At 41.1% G+C, this 19,827-nt stretch overlaps 1 protein-coding gene across 3 annotated transcripts in view; it reads right to left on the bottom strand.

Moving 5' to 3' along the window:
• Window positions 1-19,827, bottom strand: part of Ptgr2 (prostaglandin reductase 2) — a 29,615-nt gene that overhangs the window by 5,243 nt on the left and 4,545 nt on the right. For 2 of the 3 annotated variants that reach the window (XM_036206493.1, XM_036206492.1), the window contains 7 exons: window positions 19,029-19,113; window positions 17,240-17,358; window positions 12,760-12,951; window positions 8,813-8,983; window positions 5,392-5,601; window positions 3,718-3,839; window positions 1,704-1,791 (listed from right to left, as the gene is read on the bottom strand). In XM_036206493.1, the coding sequence (XP_036062386.1) occupies window positions 1,704-1,791; window positions 3,718-3,839; window positions 5,392-5,601; window positions 8,813-8,983; window positions 12,760-12,951; window positions 17,240-17,358; window positions 19,029-19,065 (939 nt within the window). In that variant the 5' untranslated portion in view covers window positions 19,066-19,113. The remainder of the gene's footprint in view (window positions 1-1,703; window positions 1,792-3,717; window positions 3,840-5,391; window positions 5,602-8,812; window positions 8,984-12,759; window positions 12,952-17,239; window positions 17,359-19,028; window positions 19,114-19,827) is intronic. The other variant, XM_036206494.1, reaches the window with a different exon arrangement.

Here is a 19,827-nt window from a genome sequence, read left to right as displayed (position 1 = left end):
CCCAGCAACCACATGGTGGCTCACAGCCATCTGTAATGAGATCTGGCGCCCTCTTCTGGCCTGCAGGGACACATGTGGACAGAATACTGTATACATAATAATAAATAAATCTTTAAAAAAAAAGGAAGAACGATTTTGGGACTGAAGAGATGGCTCATCAGTTAAGAGCATTGTCTGCTCTTCTAGAGGACCCAGGTTAAATTCCCAGCTCACAACTGCCTGTAACTCCAATTTTAGGTGATCTGACACCTTTACACAGACATACATTCAGGTAAAATCAAATGCACATGAAATAAAAAAATAAGTGATTGGGGGAAAAAAGGAAGCACAATTTCTGGGGCTGGAGAGATGGATCAGTGGTTAAGAGCACTGGCTATTCTTTCAGAGGACCCAGGTTCAATTCCCAGCACCCAGATGGCAGCTCACAACCATCTGTAACTCCAGTTCCAGGATATCTGACACCCTCTTCTGGCCTCTGTACAAACCAGGGCAAGCAAGTGGTAAACAAACATTCCTGTAAACAAAATATAAAAATAATGTAAAATGAAAAAATAAATCAGTTTCTAAGTACAATTCCACAAATATTTGTCAAATTAATGAACATTACAAATTTAGATTTCAGAAGAAATACCTATTGACTCTGTAAATAATTCATGGAAAGTAAAGCTTATTAATTTTTTAAAAATATTTATTTTTATTTTATGTATGTTTTGCCTGCATGCATTTATGTATGTACATGTATGCACCACTGTGTGCCTGGTACCCTGGGACGTCAGAAGAGCTTACTAGATCCCCTGGAACTGGAGTTATGGACAACTTGTAACAGCCATGCAGGTGCTAGGGACCAAATCCAGGTCCTCTGTAAAAGTAGGAAGTGCTCTTAACCACTGAGCAGCCTCTACAGTCCTGAGCTTAAAGTATAGCATAAAAGTAATATAAGGGTTTCTCACTCAGAAGATTATGGTCATCTGGGAGAAAATTTTATTCAAAGATTAACTTTTTAAACTATGTGTCAAGTGTGTCTCTGTGGGAGTATGTGCACATAAGTGCAGTTGCTTAGGCGGTCCAGAGAGGGTCATAGAGCCCCTGGAGCTGCAGTTACCATCGATGGTGAGCAGCCTGACATAAAAGCTGGAAAACAAACTTGGAGCCTCTGCAAGAGCAATGTGCTCTTAACCACTGAGCCAATTCTCTAGCCTATATAATGAAACAAATGTCTGTTTATAGTAAAATCAAATCAAATCAAAGTATGCCTAATGGCAGAAAAACCATACTTTTTTGTTTGCTTGTTTTTGTTTTTTGAGACAGGGTTTCTCTGTGTAGCTTTGCGCCTTTCCTGGAACTCACTCTGTAGACCAGGCTGGCCTCGAACTCACAGAGATCCACCTGCCTCTGCCTCCTGAGTGCTGGGATTAAAGGCGTGCACCTCCACTGCCCAGGCAGAAAAAACATAGCTTTTATAATTAATAGAAATTTGGACTGGTGATGTGGCTCTGTTGGTAGGGTACTTGGTTTGTTCTGGGTTCAAGCCCAGCGCCACATAAACTGGACTTGATACAGAGCCTGCCTATATCCTAGCACCAGTAAGGCAGAAGTAGAGGCAGAGGGTTCAAGATCATTTTCAGCTACTTGCCAAGTTCAACCGGCCTGAAACCAGCCTGAACCACATGAGACCTGGTTTCAAAAAACAAAAAAGGTTTTACCTTTAGCTTGCCCTCTTTAAACCACTGACTCAGCTGCAGAAGTCCTGGCTGAAATTTATCTCTGTAATTTAACACGGTAAATCTCTCTCTGTAAGCAAAGAATGAAAGAATGATTAGAGAATATTTCAAGAGGGAGAACCTGAGGGGGTGGTACATGCCTTTAATCACAGCACTTGGGAAGCAGGGGCAGGCAGATCCTTCTCCCATTTCTCAGGTAATAGTATATCCTTCTGAGGTCTTTGATGTAGTTGAAGACTAGATAGTTATAATTTCCTTAGTTATGATAAAAGGTAAGTCAGATATGAAACCTTAGACTCACAAATATAGGATAGATAGGATATCTTCTTTAATTCTGCAAAATACAAATAAGACTAAATATTATAGACTAGATATTGTAAGTGTAATTCTTGCTTGATAATTGTTTTGTTATATGTAATTTTACTATGTTAAAGTTAAAATCTTCCTTTTGAAAAAACAGAAAAGGGGAATTGCTGTGGGATGTCCTATATGCTGTAAACATATGTTGCTATGATTGATTGATAAATAAAGTGCTGACTGGCCAGTAGCCAGGCAGGAAGGATAGTGTAGGCAGGGCAAGGAGGAGGAGAATTCAGGGAGATGGAAGGCTGAGGTAGGAAGATGCTGCCAGCCACCATGAGGAGAAGCATGATGTAAGATACTGGTAAGCCACAAGCCACATGGCAAGGTATAGATTTATAGAAATGGGTTAATTTAGGATATAAGAACAGATAGCAAGCAGCTTGCCACAGCCATACAGTTTATAAGTAATATAAGTCTTAAGTCTCTGTGTGTTTACTTGGGGGACGCAAGTGGGAGAGATTTGTCCTGACCGTGGGCCAGGCAGGACCAGGAAAACTTCAGCTACATCTCTGTGAGTTCCAGGACAGCCAGGGCTACACAGAGAAACCCTGTCTTGAAAAAATAAAAATCTGGGCTGGAAAAATTGCTCAGAGGTTAAGAACACTGGCTGCTCTTCCAAAGGTCCTGAGTTCAATTCCCAGCAACCACATGGTGGCTCACAACCATCTGTAATGAGATCTGGTGCCCTCTTCTGGCCTGCAGGCATACATGCAGGCAGAACACTGTATACATAATAAATAAATCTTTAAAAAAAAAAAAAAGAAGAAAAATCAAAATGAAACAAAAAAAACAAACCAAATCTTTCAAAATGGTAATACCTGTTAGTCTTTAAATTAGCACATAACCATGCTGAGTCTGGTCAGATATAGTTTTAGGTGTAGTTAAGGGGTAAGTACTCTAAACTTTGATTGTTATATGCAGATGTAACTGTCTTGTTAAATAAGAAACACAGAGCCAATTGCAGAGTTAAAAGCCAAGAGGTCAGAGCAATAACTGAGAGCTGAAAACCTTACCCTTCACTGCTCTCTGTCTTTACTCTCTGCAAGAGACCTACTTCCTGTGTCCTTTTATATAGACTTTCTATTCTGCCTTCTCATTGGTTGTAAACCCAGCCACACACATGACCTCCTCCTCACTGCCCGTCTATACAGACCTCCAGGTCTTCTATGGTTGAGATAAAAGGCGTGTGTCGCCATGCTGGCTGTATCCTTGAACACACAGATCTTCCTAGCTCTGCCTCCCAAGTGCTGGGATTAAGGGCGTGCACCACCACCGCCCAGTTTCTGCTACGGCTTGCTCTGACCCCAAGGCGACTTTATTGACATACAAATAAAATCTCATCCCAGTACAAATGAGATATCGCCAGTTATGTCTGCTGATCATCTGCAACCCTACTGGCAACAGCGTTCTGATCTGTCCTTGTGGACGACGTTCTTTCCCTCACGTGACCTCATCCAGTCAAAGCCAGAGGTATCAGTTTTCCGAGAACCAGTTAACCAAAATATTAAATATTGAACCTCCTTGAAGATATACTTTTCCATTTTATATGATAAGGAAAAAACTATAAATGCATACATTTCACATCTAGGAAATTTAACTCCCAGCCCCTGTGATAGTAGCAGCAAGGGCAGACCTGGTGATGTGTCTTTCCTTCTGGATTGCTTCTACAGCAGGGGGCAGTGGAGGAGGATAAGGCACATCTTTATTATACTGAGAAATTTGACCACACAGGATGATGTGGCTGTTCCGATTCATCTGTATAGAGAGACACTCATGATTACACCCTTAGACACCCTTCCTATGATTTATGACTACAACAATAAAAGCCTATTTAACCACCACACTTAAACCGTTATTGCCGATCAATTTCATTTATTTTGAAGATTTACCTATTTAAAAGTCTTTTACATTTTTTATTTATTTGTGTGCACCTACATGAATTGTATGTTCACTACATAAATGCAGGTGCCTGTGGAAGCCAGAAGAGGGCCTCAGATCCCCCTAGAACTGGAGTTACAGATGGTTTTGAGCTGCTGATGTGTGCATTAGGATCCAAACTCAGTCCTCCACCAAGAGCAGTAAGTACTCTCTTAAGTGCTGAGCCATCTTTCCACCACCTACAAGTTTTATCAAGTCCACTCTGAAGGAATGTAGAATAAAAGTTTGGTAATCACCAAAAGAATTACATTAGTTGCCACTGATCTTGCTGCTTTATTGCAGTATATTTATTTTTTTAAAGCTTAATTTTATTATTTTTAACTATGCATATATTGTGGGTCTGTGCATAGATACTGTAACTGGTCCCCAGACCTTAGTAGGCCCTGAGACCTTACCACAACTGACTCCATGGTGTAAGTACCATTAAGGATGTAAACTCAGCACTCTGACAGCATCACCTGCCAAGACAAAGGCCTAATCCATCCAAGTCCACAGTTCTGGCTGGGAAAGTCTCTAAATGTACTAACTTTGCTTTTTGGCTTCTGTAGTTCTGCTTATGACTAACTGTTCTTGTTAACTGAAGTATACCCAGGACATGGATTTTGTGCTTAAAAGCTCACCCTGAGAAAGGCTCAGGGCTACACTGGGATCTGAACACTGGCCAGGTAATAAAGACTTGCTATTGGCTTAAGCCCACATCCAAGTAGTCTTCTCTGTTGGCTACCCCACAACAGCATGTAAGTGTGGTGCCTGATGAGGCCAGAAGGGTCAGTTCTCCCTGGAGCTTGAAATACAGCTGGTTTGAGCTGCCTGACATAGAATCAAACTCAGGTCCTCTGTAAGAGCAGTACACACTCTCATCCACTGAACCATCTCTCCAGCTCAGTAATATATTTCTTTATATTTCAATAATATAATCTCAACTGCAAGTAATTTTACATATAGTCAAGATCTATTTATTATTATCAACTATTGATATTTTACTATATTGCCAATAAAAATACATACCATCTACAACCTATGAAAACCATCTCCCTACCCAACTCAAGAGGTTATGGCTGCAAAGTGATTGGTAGATGGTGATTTACAGGTCAGAATCTCACTCTTTCAAAAGTGCAAATCTTAATTTTTTACAAAAGTAAATTGAAGGTGAAAATAGATTGCTAGGCAGGAACTGAAATTCAGAACACCAATGTGCAATCAAATCAAAGTAAATATCAAGATCTTTGTATAGATTAAATACGATAATCATGTTATTTGTCAAAAAGAACACTATAGGTTTAGAGCTCCCCTCAGTATCAAGCAAAGCTATATCCCAATAAGTAAAATATAGTGTCACAATTGTAACGGAAACAAATCAGCAAACCACCTGACTTATCACTGTATCACTGATGTCACCGCCAACATTGTCAAAGTAAATGTCCACTCCAGCTGGGCATGATTCTCGGAGCTGTTCCTCTACATTTCCTTTTTTATAATTAACTGCAGCATCAAACCCCAGCTCTGAAGTCAAAAAGAGGCATTTCTCATGTGTTCCACAAATTCCTACCACTCTGGAACAGCCAAGCAGGCGGCCAATCTAGGGAGGAATGTTTTGAAAATTAAATGGCTTTATATTCTCACAAACATAAAAATGTCAAAGTACACAAGATATTGCAAGTAGAAGAGAGTATTTGTCCTGGCTAATTTTTATGTCAATTTGATATAAGCAAGCATCATCTGAAAAGAGGGAACTTCAATTGAGGAAATCTGACTGTAGACAAGCCTGTAAGGACATTTTTTTGTTGTCGTTTTTTGTTTTTTTCTTTTGTTTTGTTTTTTCGAGACAAGGTTTCTCTGTGTAGCTTTGCGCCTGTCCTGGAACTCACTCTGTAGACCAGGCTGGCCTCGAACTCACAGAGATCTGCCAGGCTCTGCCTCCTTCCTGAGTGCTGGGATTAAAGGCATGCGCCACCACCGCCCAGCTAAGGGCATTTCTTTAATTAGTGTCTGAAGTGGGAGGGCCCAGCCCATTGTGGGTGCTACCCCTGGGCTGGTAGACCTGGAGTCATGATGTTTCTTTACATCAATATTAACCCTACAACAGTATTCATCACAATTTAGGTTTGATTACAGTGCTTTTAACTAAAACACTTAAAGCATAGTGGTGCACATTTTTGATTCCAGCACTCAGGAAGCAGAGGCAAGTGTATCTCTATGAGTTCAAGGCCAGGCTACACAGAGAGACCCTGTCTCAAAAAAAAAAAAAAAATGAAATATGGAGAGAAAAAAATTAAAGCCAAAGAGACTGAAAACATAATATGACCCTTAAAAAATAAAATAAAATGTAGTTTAAATTTCACAACTTTAATGTAATTTTCAAAGTAATCACTCTTAAAATTCAATAATTTTCAGGGCTGTGGAGAACACAAATGATAGCTAAAATACATTATTCTGTTTCCCATGCTGTAAAAAGCTACTGTATCAGTTACTTTCTGCTGCTGTGGTAAGACACTACAACCAAACGCAACTTAAGAGAGAAAGATTATTGGGCTTCCGTTTCCCGAGGGCAGGGAGGCACATAGCCAGCAGCGGGCATGGTGGGGAGCAGGAAACAGAGACCACACCTACAGCCACAAGCAGGAAGAAGAAAGAGCAAACTAGACATAGGTTTCCTCCAGCAAGGCTCACCACCTCCCCAACAGCGCTGCCAACTGGGCAATGAGTGTCCAAATGATGGAGACAATGGGACCATTTCTCACTCAAACCACGACAGCTACTATGACGTCTAGTGCTAACAGCCAACCAGACAAGAACCATCACCATGCAAGCGAACCTCTGGGCATGTCCATGATGACTTACACATAGAGTAACTGAAAAGGGAAGACCCACTGAATGCGGTGGTACCATTCCACAGGCCTGGTACCACACTGAACACACAGGAGACAGCAAGCTGAGTGCAAGCATTCGCTGCCTTCTGCTTCTTAAGTGCTGATGCAATGTGACCAGCTGCTTGGAGCTCCTACTATTAGGATGTCCCTGCCATAATGCACCCTACCCTGGAACTGTGTACCAAATAAAACCCTCCTTCCTTGGGTCACCTTTGCCAGGCCTTTTATCACAGCAAAGAGATAACTAACTAATATAGCTATTACTTATAAAACACTGAACTTTGTACAGTTCCTTCAACATTTATTACATACTTACAATTCAGTAAATGCTTTCTGCACTATTATTATCTCAGCACTTGGAAGGTGGAGGTAGGAGGAATAGGAATTCAAGGCCAGCCTAAGCTACATAGTAAGTCTGGGCCAGCCAGGAGACAAGTGACTCCGTTTCAAAACATACGTGAATAAATAATCTTCTTGTAGAAAAAGAATTCTTATTCATTTCTTTAAAATAAGAGTTTGATTTTATGTTGATCTGTGCAGGCAACGGAACATAGAGTTTCATGCATGTTTAGCAAGGGCTCGAACCTCTGAACTACAACCCAACACCCTTCTCTGTCATTTTTTGTAAAGATTTATTTATTTGTGTTTGGCTGCATGTATGTATGTGCATTATGTGCATGTCTGTCCGATAAGCCAGAAGGCAGAGCTGGGTACCCTGAATTGGAGTTAGAGAGTTCTAAGCCACTCTGTGGTGCTGAGAACTGAACCTGGCTTCTCTGCAAGTACAGCAAGTACTCTTAACCACTGAGCCATCCTTCTAACCCCTGCCTGTTTGTCTTTGAAGTCAGAATTACACACAGATCTCTATGGTTTTCACCCCTATGTGGATGACAGAACTACTCTAACATTTGCTATATCTATTCCAGTTAACAGAGAGACACAGAACCTGTTTGTTTTTTCATATTGTTATCAACAGAAGCTAAACAGGTAATAGTACCATTTCTGCCAACAATGTGCAAAATAATGACATAATAAACTTTTTAAAAATTAAAATAAGAGGGCTGGGGAAATGGCTCAGAGATTAAGAGCACTGCTTGCTCTTCCAGAGGTCCTGAGTTCAATTCCCAGCAACCACATGGTGGCTCACAACCATCTGTAATGAGATCTGGTGCCCTCTTCTGTATACATAATTAATAAATAAATAAATAAATAAATCTTTTTTAAAAATTTAAAATAAGAGGTCTGGAGGGATGGTTCAGTGGTTAAGAGCACTTAGTACTCTATAAAAGTCCTGGGTCTAGTTTGAAACACCAATATCAGGAGGCTCACAACCACTTGTAACTCCAGTCCCAAGGGATATGACACACAAACATACATGCACGTGCTCACACAAACACATCAAACAAAAATAATAAATCTTTTCTTAATAAGATGGAATTTATCCTTGACCGTTTCATGTATGTGTATCCTGCAGTTTGGTTACAGTCAGCCACATTCCCTTTCTCTCCCATTCCTCTAGAATCCCTTCTGCATCACAACAGGTCCCCTTCTATTTTCATGTCTTGAAAATAAATAACCTTTACGTTTAATCAGTGTTGCTTGCATGTGCTTGGATGTGCAGTTATTTGCTGGATAATGGGCAACTTATAAACGGCTAACCCTACAATTAATTACTTTTTGTGACAAACTTTTATGTACTCCAGGCTGGGCTTGAACTCACTAAGTAGCAGAGGGTGACCTTGAACTTCTGATCTTCCTGCTCTGCTTTGGAAATGCTGAGATTACAGCTGTGGGTCACCACACCTAGGTGTTTTATGTGGTGCTAGGGATCAAACCTGGAGCTTCATTTATATACATGTACTCTGTGACCTGTTTATGCCTTCTATTTTAAAAAAGTTAAGTAATTTTTGGAAACTTTACCTGCCCAGCCAAAGATCCGCAGGCACCTGCTGCTCCACTGACAACCATTGTCTGCTTAGATCCAGCAGATATGTGACCTTTTTCCTGGACCCCAATCAAGGAAGTCAAACCAGGCATACCTATAGCTCCAAGAAAATATGAAAGATGTCCATCCACAAGTTGTGGGTCTACCTAAAACAAAAGATGGACGGACATTTTAAACAATACTGAAATTACAGTTTTATGCTAAGAAGTTAGAGAGTTATAGACTGGATAGTATTCCACACCCAACTTCACATGCTAAACCTCTATATCCTTGTAAGTATACTGGATCAAGACCTTTAAGGTAATACTTGAGGTTAAATGAGATCATAAAGTTGGGGATCTAGTCCAATACATGTATGTCCTTAGAAGAAGGAACAGATGCAACACTCCTCACTGCCTGGAAGGGTACTGGATGACACAGCAAGAACACATTCCCTGCCGGGCCATGGTGGTGCAGGCCTTTAATCCCAGCACTCAGGAGGTAGAGGCAGGTGGATCTCTGTGAGTTCAAGGCCAGCCTGGTCTACAGAGTGAGTTCCAGGACAGGCAGGACTGTTACACAGAGAAACTATCTCAAAAAACAACAACAACAAAGCATTTCTCTGCAAGCTAAGAGAGACCTTTCCAGAAACTAAATTTTCCAGAACCTCAAGCTTGGGTTTTTAACCTTTAGAATGGGGAGTGAGTCCACGCTGGTTACGCCACCCAGATTGTATGGTGTGTCTTACAGTCCATACTAGGCCGTTCTTTGGTCTTGTTATAATTCTAGCACATTTGTAAACAGTAAAAACAGTGAGGGTTAAGGGGATGGCTCACTCAGTAAACCTCTGCCTTGCAGTCATGAGCATCTGAGTTTGACCCCCTGAACCCTTTATAAAAATGTCAGGCATGCTACTGCACTCCCAACCCTCACAGAGAGCAGAATGACTGACTCCCTGTGCTCACTGGCCATCCAATCTGGTTCAACCTCAAGCAGTGTCAGGGGGAGCTAAACAGCGCTCCTGAAGATGGCACCCGAAGTTGTCCTCCAACTCCACATGTGCATGAACACCCACGTGCACCCATATACTCACACACAGACACACAATATACATGAATGAAGAGAAAAAAACAATAAGAAATTCTCTTAGATTAACAAAATCAACTTTAACAATTCTCACGTAAACTAAGGTTGGTTTTTTTGTTGTTGTTAATTCCCAAAGGCAAAGTCAGAAAGGCTTTTACATCTCTGAGCAATTACAAAATAAACATTTACCTAATTTCCAACTCCTTTGAACAGAGACACTACGTGGGTAAATGAGTTGCTCCCTGAAGCCATAGATTATGAAATTAAAATGGGGGGTGGGGAGGGCACTACTTCCCTTCCAGTTGTTGGTAACAGAGGCCTCAAAACAATAAAGGTAACTGTCACGGCTGTTGGTTGCCCACCAGAACCAGATGCTAAGATCTTAACTACCTGCTCAGGTGGCAAGCCACAGAGACATCACACTGTAACTGAGCTAGAAGTCCCCTCTCCAGTGGCTGGTCCTCACAGTGCTGGAGGTGCCCTGTCAACTGCTGGGGAAGGAATGTCATCAACCGTCTCACTCAGCTGTGGACCCTGTAGCAACACTGCCAATCTGCTAGGCGACATGTGCCCATTGGTGCAACAGGAGCCAGTACGTCCAGATACCAGCTACTTTCTGAGAAGATGTGGGTGTAAGCCTGGACAGAGCCTGTGGCCAGGGGGTCACAGCCCTAATGGAGAAGCTATCGCATTGCTCTGCTAAATGGACAAGATGTGCCTGTCAGATGCCTTCTAAATAATGTCTCTGCCCACAGACTAATGTTGCTGTCAGTTCTGGTCAGTGGAGACTTTTTGCAGTGGGCAGCAGTAGCAGCCTAGACTCACAGTTGGTCAAAGTGCTGAGAACAAGTGACTGCTGAAGCTGAGCCACAAGAGATCTCTATACCACCCATTCTAACGGTGACAGAATATGGAAGCAGAGGGGACAGAAAGAATGTGAGAGCCATATGAAGGGGTGACATTTTTGTGGAGACGTGTCTTCAAGGCACAGCATGGCCATTATCGTCCAACTCAGGGCAGCTATCATTATCTACTGAAAACTTGCACAAGACTGAGCGCATTAACATCATTTCATGGGAGGTAGGGGCTCACAAGAACCACTCTCTGATGGGGCTGGAGAGATGGCTCAGCAGTTAAAAGAACTGCCTGCTTTTCTAGAGGACCCAGGTTCAATTGCCAGTACCCACATGACAGCTCATGTCTGTAACTCAGGGGATCCAATACCTTTACACAGACATACATACAAGTAAAACACCAACACCATAAAATAAAAATAAAAAACCAAAACCGCTGGTCCTTTCTCTCTCTCTCTCTCTCCCTCCCTCCCTCCTTCTCTCCCTCTCTCCCTCTCTCCCTCTCCCTCTCTCTCTCCCTCCCAATAAAGCTCTAGAAAGGTTTAAAAAAAAAAAAAAAACATGCTCTAGGAATTTATGGGCAGTCACATGTATTTTTAGATACAAGTATGTAATTTAAAATATAAAACTGAGGGCTAGCCAGGCAGTGGCGGCACACACCTTTAATCCCAGAGGGTGGGCAGAGGGTGGGCAGAACCGTGAGTTCGAGGCCAGCCTGGTCTCCAGAGTGAGTTCCAGGACAGACTCCAAAACTACACAGAGAAATCTTGTCTCGAAAAACCAAAAAACAAACAAACAAACAAAACAAAACAAACAAACAAAAAACCAGAAACAACAAAACAAAAACAAAAGATGTCTGCTCTTCTAAAAGACCAGAATTTGATTCTTAGTACCCACACAGTGGCTCACATCCATCTGTAACTCCAGTTCTAGGGGATCTGACATTCTCTTCTGGCCTCCTCCAGTATCAAGCATACAATTAGTGCACAGCCATAGATGCATGCAAAACATCCATACACAAAAAGGTTGTTTTTGGTTTTTTTGGTTTCTCTTTGTAGCTTTGTAGCCTGTTCTGGAACTCACTCTATAGACCAAGCTGTCCTTGAACTAACAGAGATCTGCCTGTCTCTGCCTTCCCAGTGCTGGGATTACAGGCATTTGATTTAAGGACAGCCTGGTCTACCTACAGGTCAGCCAGGGCTATGTAGAGGGACCTTGTCTCCAAAAAGCAAAATGAACAAAAGAGAAACTGGAGTATAAAGAAATAAGATGACACAGCCGGGCGGTGGTATAAAGAAATAAGATGACACAGCCGGGCGGTGGTATAAAGAAATAAGATGACACAGCCGGGCGGTGGTATAAAGAAATAAGATGATACAGCCAGGCGGTGGTATAAAGAAATAAGATGACACAGCCGGGCGGTGGTATAAAGAAATAAGATGATATAGCCGGGCGGTGGTATAAAGAAATAAGATGACACAGCCGGGTGGTGGTGGCACTCGCCTTTGATCCCAGCACCAGAGAGGCAGAGGCAGGTGGGTCTGTGAGTTCAAAAGAAATAAGGAATCTTCCCTATTATACATCATTTTAGGTCAAATTAAATGAAGTTGCAAGGCTTTGTAGGTCAAAACAAGTACTGGCCATTTTCCATGGCTCCATGACTGAAATCTGGATTTCTGACATTAGAAGAATTTTAATCATGAAGTAAATATATTCCTCATGTAGCTAGTTTCTTAGTGAACTCTAGCATATATAATTATAGGGGGTTTTCTAGTTCCTAGCATTAAGTATCTTATACTTATAGTCCAGCTTTATCTGACACATTCAATGTGAGAGGATAGTGTTCTCTGGTGACGTGTGATAGCCAACAGTAAAAAAGACAAAGGCTTTCCACATTCCGGCAGCTATCTCAAAGAAAATGTTATTCCCTCCCTAACAAAGTATACGAATGGAGAAATGAGAATAAAGGAAGAAAAATCAGAAAGTTTTACATTATACATCACCTTTTCAAGGCCATTCCCATCTAGAATTGCTTTAGTTTGCCAGGGCCAATAAAAAGAAGTCACAAAATCGCCTTTGGCCAAATTTATGTGCTTGCTCTCTTCTATAATTCCAATACCTCCACCATCAGCCACCTGAGACAGCTGCCAGGGCGCCAGATAATCAGCTCCGGTGTCTTCATTCATCTTACAGCGCTGAGAAAAGAAAGCCTTCGTTAAGGGAAGCCGACGGAAAGCATGTAAGTCTCTCGCTCTACCCCTGTCATTTTGTTTTCTTTACTTTGCAAAAATTGGGGAAACCATGTACCTAGCTCTTACCAGTAAAGAAACATAACTGAAAAGAAATTCAGATCTGTTCTAATTAGACTGTGGTAATCAAAACAGTATGATACTAGCATAAAGACAGACACATACGTAAGACCATTGAGATGGTTCAGCAGGAAAAGGCTCTTGTCACCAAGCCTACCTGACAACCTGAGTTCAATCCCCAGGACCCACATGATGGGAGGAGGAAAGAACCAACTCTCAGAAGTTGTCCTCTGGCCTCCACATGTGAGCCATGGCAGTCATGCATGAGTACGTGCCAAGTATGCACAAAACCACATACACATAAATGTAATTTTTAAAAATTTAAAAATGAGTGGAATTCATTAAGGAAACCATCTAGGGCCCAGCTTTTCCTTTAGAAGCTTTAAAGATTCAATGTTGGGTGCAGCAGTGCTGTGGATATCTGTATGCTGTGAATGTGTTGCTCTGACTGGTTAATAAATAAAGTGCTGATTGGCCAGGAGCCAGGCTGGAAGTATAGGTGGGACAAAGTGAGAGGAGAATTCTGGGAACAGGAAGGCTGAGTCAGGAGACGCTGCCAGTGGGGCTGCCATGAGAAGCAAGATGTGAAGGCAGAACTGGGAAAAGGTACCAAGCCACATGGATAAACATAAATAAGAATTATGGGCTAATTTAAGTGTAAGAGCTAGTTAGTAATAAGCTTGAGCTAATGGTCATGCAGCTTATGAATAATATAAGCTGCCGGGTAGTGGTGGCACACACCTTTAATCCCAGCACTCGGGAGGCAGAAGCAGGCGGATCTCTGTGAGTTCCAGGCCAGCCTGGGCTACCAAGTGAGTTCCAGGAAAGGTGCAAAGCTACACAGGGAAACCTTGTCTCAAGAAACAAACAACAACAACAACAAAAATAATAATAATAATATAAGCCTCTGTGTGTGCGGGACTGGCGGGTTGAGACAGATTTGTCCTGACCACCGGCAGGCTGGGACACAGGAAAACTTCAGCTACACAGCAGTATGTGTTTGCAATCTCAGCACCGGTGGGGCTAAAGGCTGGTGCCAAGCAGATCCTGGAGGCTTGCTTACCAGCCAGTCAATAAAAGCCTGATACCCTGAGTTTGACCCCTGAACCCATATAAAGGTGGAAGGGGAGAAGTGACTGTACAGTTGTCCTCTGGCCTCCACATGTATGCCATAGCACATGCACATGCATACACATACTGATTTTAAAAATGAGGTGGGACTAGAGAGGTGGCTCAGTGGTTATAATTAATACAAATTGTTTACAAAGACGGAAGGAAAAACACTCCAATTTATTTTATAAGGCTGGTGAGATGGCTCAGCAGGTAACGGTGCTTGCTGATAAGCCTGACAACTGAAGATTGGTCCTCAGGAACCAAATGGAAAAAGGAGAGAATAGACTCTTGCAAGTTGGGCCAACTCACAACGCACGCGCGCGCGCGCGCACACACACACACACACACACACACACTATAGTAAAACATTTTAAACAAACAAAAAACAGAATTGGCCGGGTGGTGGTGGCAGCGGCACACGCTTTTAATCCCAGCACTCGCGGATCTCTGTGAATTCGAGGCCAGCCTGAGCTACCAAGTGAGTTCCAGGAAAGGTGCAAAGCTCCACAGAGAAACCCTGTCTTGAAAAACCAAAAAAAGGGGTTGGGGATTTAGCTCAGTGGTAGAGCGCTTGCCTAGCAAGCGCAAGGCCCTGGGTTCAATCCTCAGCTCAAAAAAAAAAAAAAAAAAAAGAAAAGAAAAAGAAAAACCAACAACAACAACAAAAAAAACCAACAACAACAAAAAAAACAGAATTGGCAGGTGGTGGCGGCGGCAGCAGCAGCGGTGACTGCCTTTGATCCCAGCATTTGAGAGGAAGAGGCAGGCTGATCTCTAAGTTTGAGGCCAGCCTAGTCTACAATGCAAGATCCAGCATAGTCAGGGATGTTATACAGGAAAACCCTGTCTTGAAAAACCAAACCAAAATAAAGAAGCCTTTCAAATACAACAAAACAAACAAACAAAAACAGAATTGGAAGATTCATGCTTGCTAGTTTCCAAACTTACTGCAGTCATAATAATCAAGGTAACAAGGCATATTTGATATTTGGATAAACACACATATTAATGGGATAAAACTTGAGTCTAGAAGTAAACTCTTACGGTCAACTGATTTCCAATTTACTTATTTTTTAGACAAAGTCTCACTGTAGCTCAGGCTAGCCTCAAACTTGCAGTGACCTTCCTGCCTCAGCTTTCCAAGTGCTAGGGTGCAAGTGTGAGCCACCATGTCCAGCTCATGGTCAGCTGATTTTCAACAAAGGTACTGATCAAAGCAGTCTTTTCAGCAAATGATACTGACACAATTGTATATCCACCTGCAAAAGACTGAAGCTGAACCCTGTGATGATACATCTAGGGTGTCAGTGGGGTTTGTAGTTCAATGGTAGAGTGCTTGCCTAACATCAAAGGTCTAGGTTCACTCCCCAGTACTACAAAAAAGAAAGAAAAAAAGAAAAGGAAGAAAGAAAAAGGCTTAATTTTAGATGTCTGTCTTACTAGATTGAGAGGCTTACTTGAGATGTCTCTGGGCATGTCTGTAAGGGTATTTTCTGAGGAATCTGGACATGAACTGGTGGGCTCAGTGGACTAGCTCTGCCCACAAGGCACCATCTAGTCAGGTGTCAGGGGCTGGAGGAAGAAAACAAAACTTGGAATATGGAAGAATCCAGTCCTCCTCTGGAGTGGACACCTTTCTTCTGTCCTTAGACTCAAGAGCTTCAAGTTCTTTGGCCTTTGGTCTCTGGGACTCACATTTCCACCAGACAAGTGCAGCAGGCTCCCAGGCTCCCAGGCCTTTGGCCTCGGAGTAAGACTTTCTTTATTTGTGTCCTTGGTTCTCAAGTCTCCTGACACAGACTGAACCAGGCTACAGGCTTCTCTGGCTTTCTGGTTATCGATGAACTTTTCGGTCTCCATAATTTTGTTAGCTGATTGCCCTAACAAATCCCCTCTCATCTATCTATGTCTCTATAACTGTATCTGTCTCCCAGTTTCTATCTCCTTGGAGAACTGTAATACAGACCCCTTTCTCATACCACATACAAATATTAACTCAAAATGGGCCACACATGTAATTTTAGAGCTAAAACTATAAACCTCTTAGAAGAAAAGTTAGGGTTAAATCTTCATAATGCTGGGTGAGGCAAAGCCTTAAATATATGTGACAAACATGTGACAAAAGAAAAAGTAGTACACTGGTCCTTATCAAAATGAACAACTTTCGTGTTTCAGCAAGAAGTATATTGTCATTGCAACAGAGCGCAAAGACAACCCATAAAAATCGGAGATTTTTTTGTTTTGTTTTTTTCAAGACAGAGTTTCTCCATATAATAGTCCTGGCTGTCCTGGCTAGGAGATAATTCTTACATAACAAATATGAGTTACCAGGGTTTATACCTAGAAAATAAACTCAATAGTACAGAAAAATTTTTAAATTTTCAATGAAACTTGAGACATTTTTCTGTTTTTTCCCCAGATTTATTTTTTTAATGTGAATGAACGCTTTGCCTGCATGTATGTACACATACACCATGTGTGTACCTGGTGCCTGAAAATTTGAGAAGAGAGAATTGAACCCTATGTAATTGGAATTACAGACAGCTGTGAGCTACCATGTAGGTGCTGGGAATAGAACACAGGTTCTCTGCAAGAGCAGTAATTGCTCTCAACTGCTGAGCCATCTCTTCAGCCCCAAATGATTCAACTGTAAGATGCCCATGTACTCTGGGTAGGTATTTCTTCAAAGAAGACATATAAGTGGCCAATAGTCACATGGAAATATGCTCAAAATTAACCTTCAACAAAAAGAAAAAAAACAACCCACGTGAGATATTCTTCACACCAAGTATTATGTCTGTAAGTGTTAAAAATACAAAGTGTTAAGCTGGTCGTGGTGGCCCTTGTCTTTAATCCCAGAGTTCAAGACCAGCCTGGTCTACAAAACAAGTTCCAGAACCATAGGGCTACACAGAGAAACCCTGTCTTCATCAACAACAACAAAAAGCATGATCACAAAGGATTATTAGTACTACAAAAAGCATAATAAAATTCAGATGCAACGACACTAAAATACAAGAACAGAACTATTTTCATCAACTTACAACACCCTGTTTCTTACCATGTAGGGATCCACAGAGAGATAGAGAGTTCTGACTCGAACTTGTCCTTCATTGATATTATCTGGTAAACTGACTTCTTCCATCCTGAAATTCTCTGCCACTGGATTACCATTTTTCCCTAAATTTTCAAGCAAAAATTTGAAGTTAAAACACTGCTGCTTTTTTTCCCAGACAGTCTCACTCTGTAGCCTTAGCTGAGTTCTCCAACTCAAGAGATCAGCTTGCCTCTCCTCCCATGCTGGGATTAAAGGTACACACCACCATGCCTAGGAAAAGAAAGTTACTTTCTCATACATTTATTATTTTCTAAATGTTACCCTAGGATTTAAAGTACTCCCTTTTAATTCAAGCAAGAGTAACTCAGCATAAATTTTCAAATAACTCTCATCATTCTTGATCATCATCATCAGAAATACTCTTGGTAAACTAATTTTGTTTTTAAAAAAAACTATTATAGGTAAATAACATTCTGTTTCAAAATGATAGGAAGACTCTGAAAATGAAAAATCCCACTCTGTTGTGTGGTCAGGTGGTGGTGCACCCTTTTAATCTCAGCACTCAGGAGGCAGAGGCAGTGGACTCTGAATTTGAGGCCAGCATAGTCTATATGGTAAGTTCTAGGCCATCCAGGGCTACATAGTAAGACCTTCTCTTTAAAAAATGGGAGGGAGGGGGGATAGGAGGCTAGGGACTAGGGGTGGGACAACAAGATGACTAGATAGGAGCATCTGCTGATCTTCCAGGGGTCTGGGGTTTGATTCTCAACACCTACACAGCCCTAACATCTTTAACTCCAGTCCCAAGGGACCCACTGCCCTCTTCTGGGCTCCATGGGCACTGCATGCACATGGTAGACAGACATGTGGGCAAAACCTCTATCTATACACATAAAATAAAAATAAATTCTCAAAAAAAAAATTGAACTCATCTTTTTTTCTTTTAATTATGGAGTTAAAATTTACAAAGTAACAGAAAAGCCAAAATGAATTTACATAATCTCCCATCTTCGTTTTAAGAAACAAGCAGAGGCTTACATGAACATTTACTATTTTGTTTTTATGGTCTTTATAAGGTAACTAGAAATCTTGAGGTGTAAGAAAAATGCTTAAGCAGAAGTAATTAGCACTAAAGTGTATTCATCTTGAATTATGTTGAACAAGAGCAAACTTCTTTTCAAGAACCATCAGATTTCCAAGGTGGGATCCAATGTAAAGGAGTTAAGCTAACTGTTCATAAACTAAAACTGAACGCAGAAAACACGGAAGGCGAGCAACAAAATAAAGCCACACTTCGTGGATTATTCCCACACCGACGTTTCTATGACCAGGTAGATATCGGTACTGACAAAAGATGGTGTATGTCACATAAAACAGAAAAGCAAATATTAATAATCAGTTATACCTACCACAAGGAAAAAAAAACAAAATTGTATATACACTTTCAGTATAACCTTTCAAATATAACAAATCAAATGGCCTTGAGAAGTTAACATCTGAAAACTAAATATGACATTAAGAAGTTTAACCTAATACACTTACTAGTTTTTTGGGGTCTTTTATTTTTATTTATTTTGGGGGAGGACAGGGTTTCTTTGTGTAGTCCTGGCTATCATGGAACTTGCTCTACAGACGAAGTTGGTCTCAAACTTAGAGATCTGAAATGTACTAGTCTTAATTTACTTTACTACCTTAGTTTACCACACTGGTATCACATTAGTTTTTATTCTTCCATTTCCAGTAATAATTACCAAAGACCACAACTGTTCATTAATCACAGAATAATACATACCAGGTCGGGAATTCAAAACCACTCTCTGTATAATCATCACTCTATTTGCGCAGTGGTCTCACAAGACTTCTATAGAAAATAATTCCTATAATTATAAAAATATCATTAGAAAGATATGAAGTATTCAATTAAAAAAACTTAAAACTCTGAGTTCAAGGCCAACCTGGTCTACAAACCAGGACAGCCAAGGCTGTTACACAGAGACACCTTGTCTCAAAAAACCAAGGAAAAAAAAATTTTAAACTCCATTTGTGCTTCTGAATGGGGAGGTAAAACCATATTTAGAATCTAAAAAAAGAGCTAGAGAGACGGTTCAGTGGTTAAGACACATGAAGTGCAAAGAGCAGAAACTAAAACCATATATAATACTCTCCCATCAGTTTGCTTCCTAATGTAAACGTATGGAGAGCAACAACTAAGTCCAGTTAGAATTCTTAGCTAACAGGATCAAGTTCACTGAAGATAGAAAGAGGAGGGGAAAAAAAATGGCTTGGATGATTCTGAGACATCTGTCTTCTTGCCATCAGGATTAAGTATCTTACTAAGGCTTGATTGCAAACATACATACAACAACAAAAAACCATGTCATGTTCCTCCAGAATTAGGTAGTTAGTCAGGGTATAATTATAAAAAGCAGTAACCTAGGAACTGGACACGCAGTTCAGCAGTAAAGCACTTGCCTAACATGCACACCCAGGATAGGATCCCAAATATTACAAAGCAAACTAAAAACTGAACTGCTTGGGCCAGCAAGATAGCTCTGTGGGCAAAGGCTCCTGATGCCAAGCTTAATGACCTG

This window comes from Onychomys torridus, chromosome 14 (assembly GCF_903995425.1).
Source record: "Onychomys torridus chromosome 14, mOncTor1.1, whole genome shotgun sequence".
Taxonomy (NCBI): Eukaryota; Metazoa; Chordata; class Mammalia; order Rodentia; family Cricetidae; genus Onychomys; species Onychomys torridus.
The sequence above is the reverse complement of the archived record's forward strand: the minus strand, read 5'-3'. Positions and strand labels throughout refer to the sequence as shown.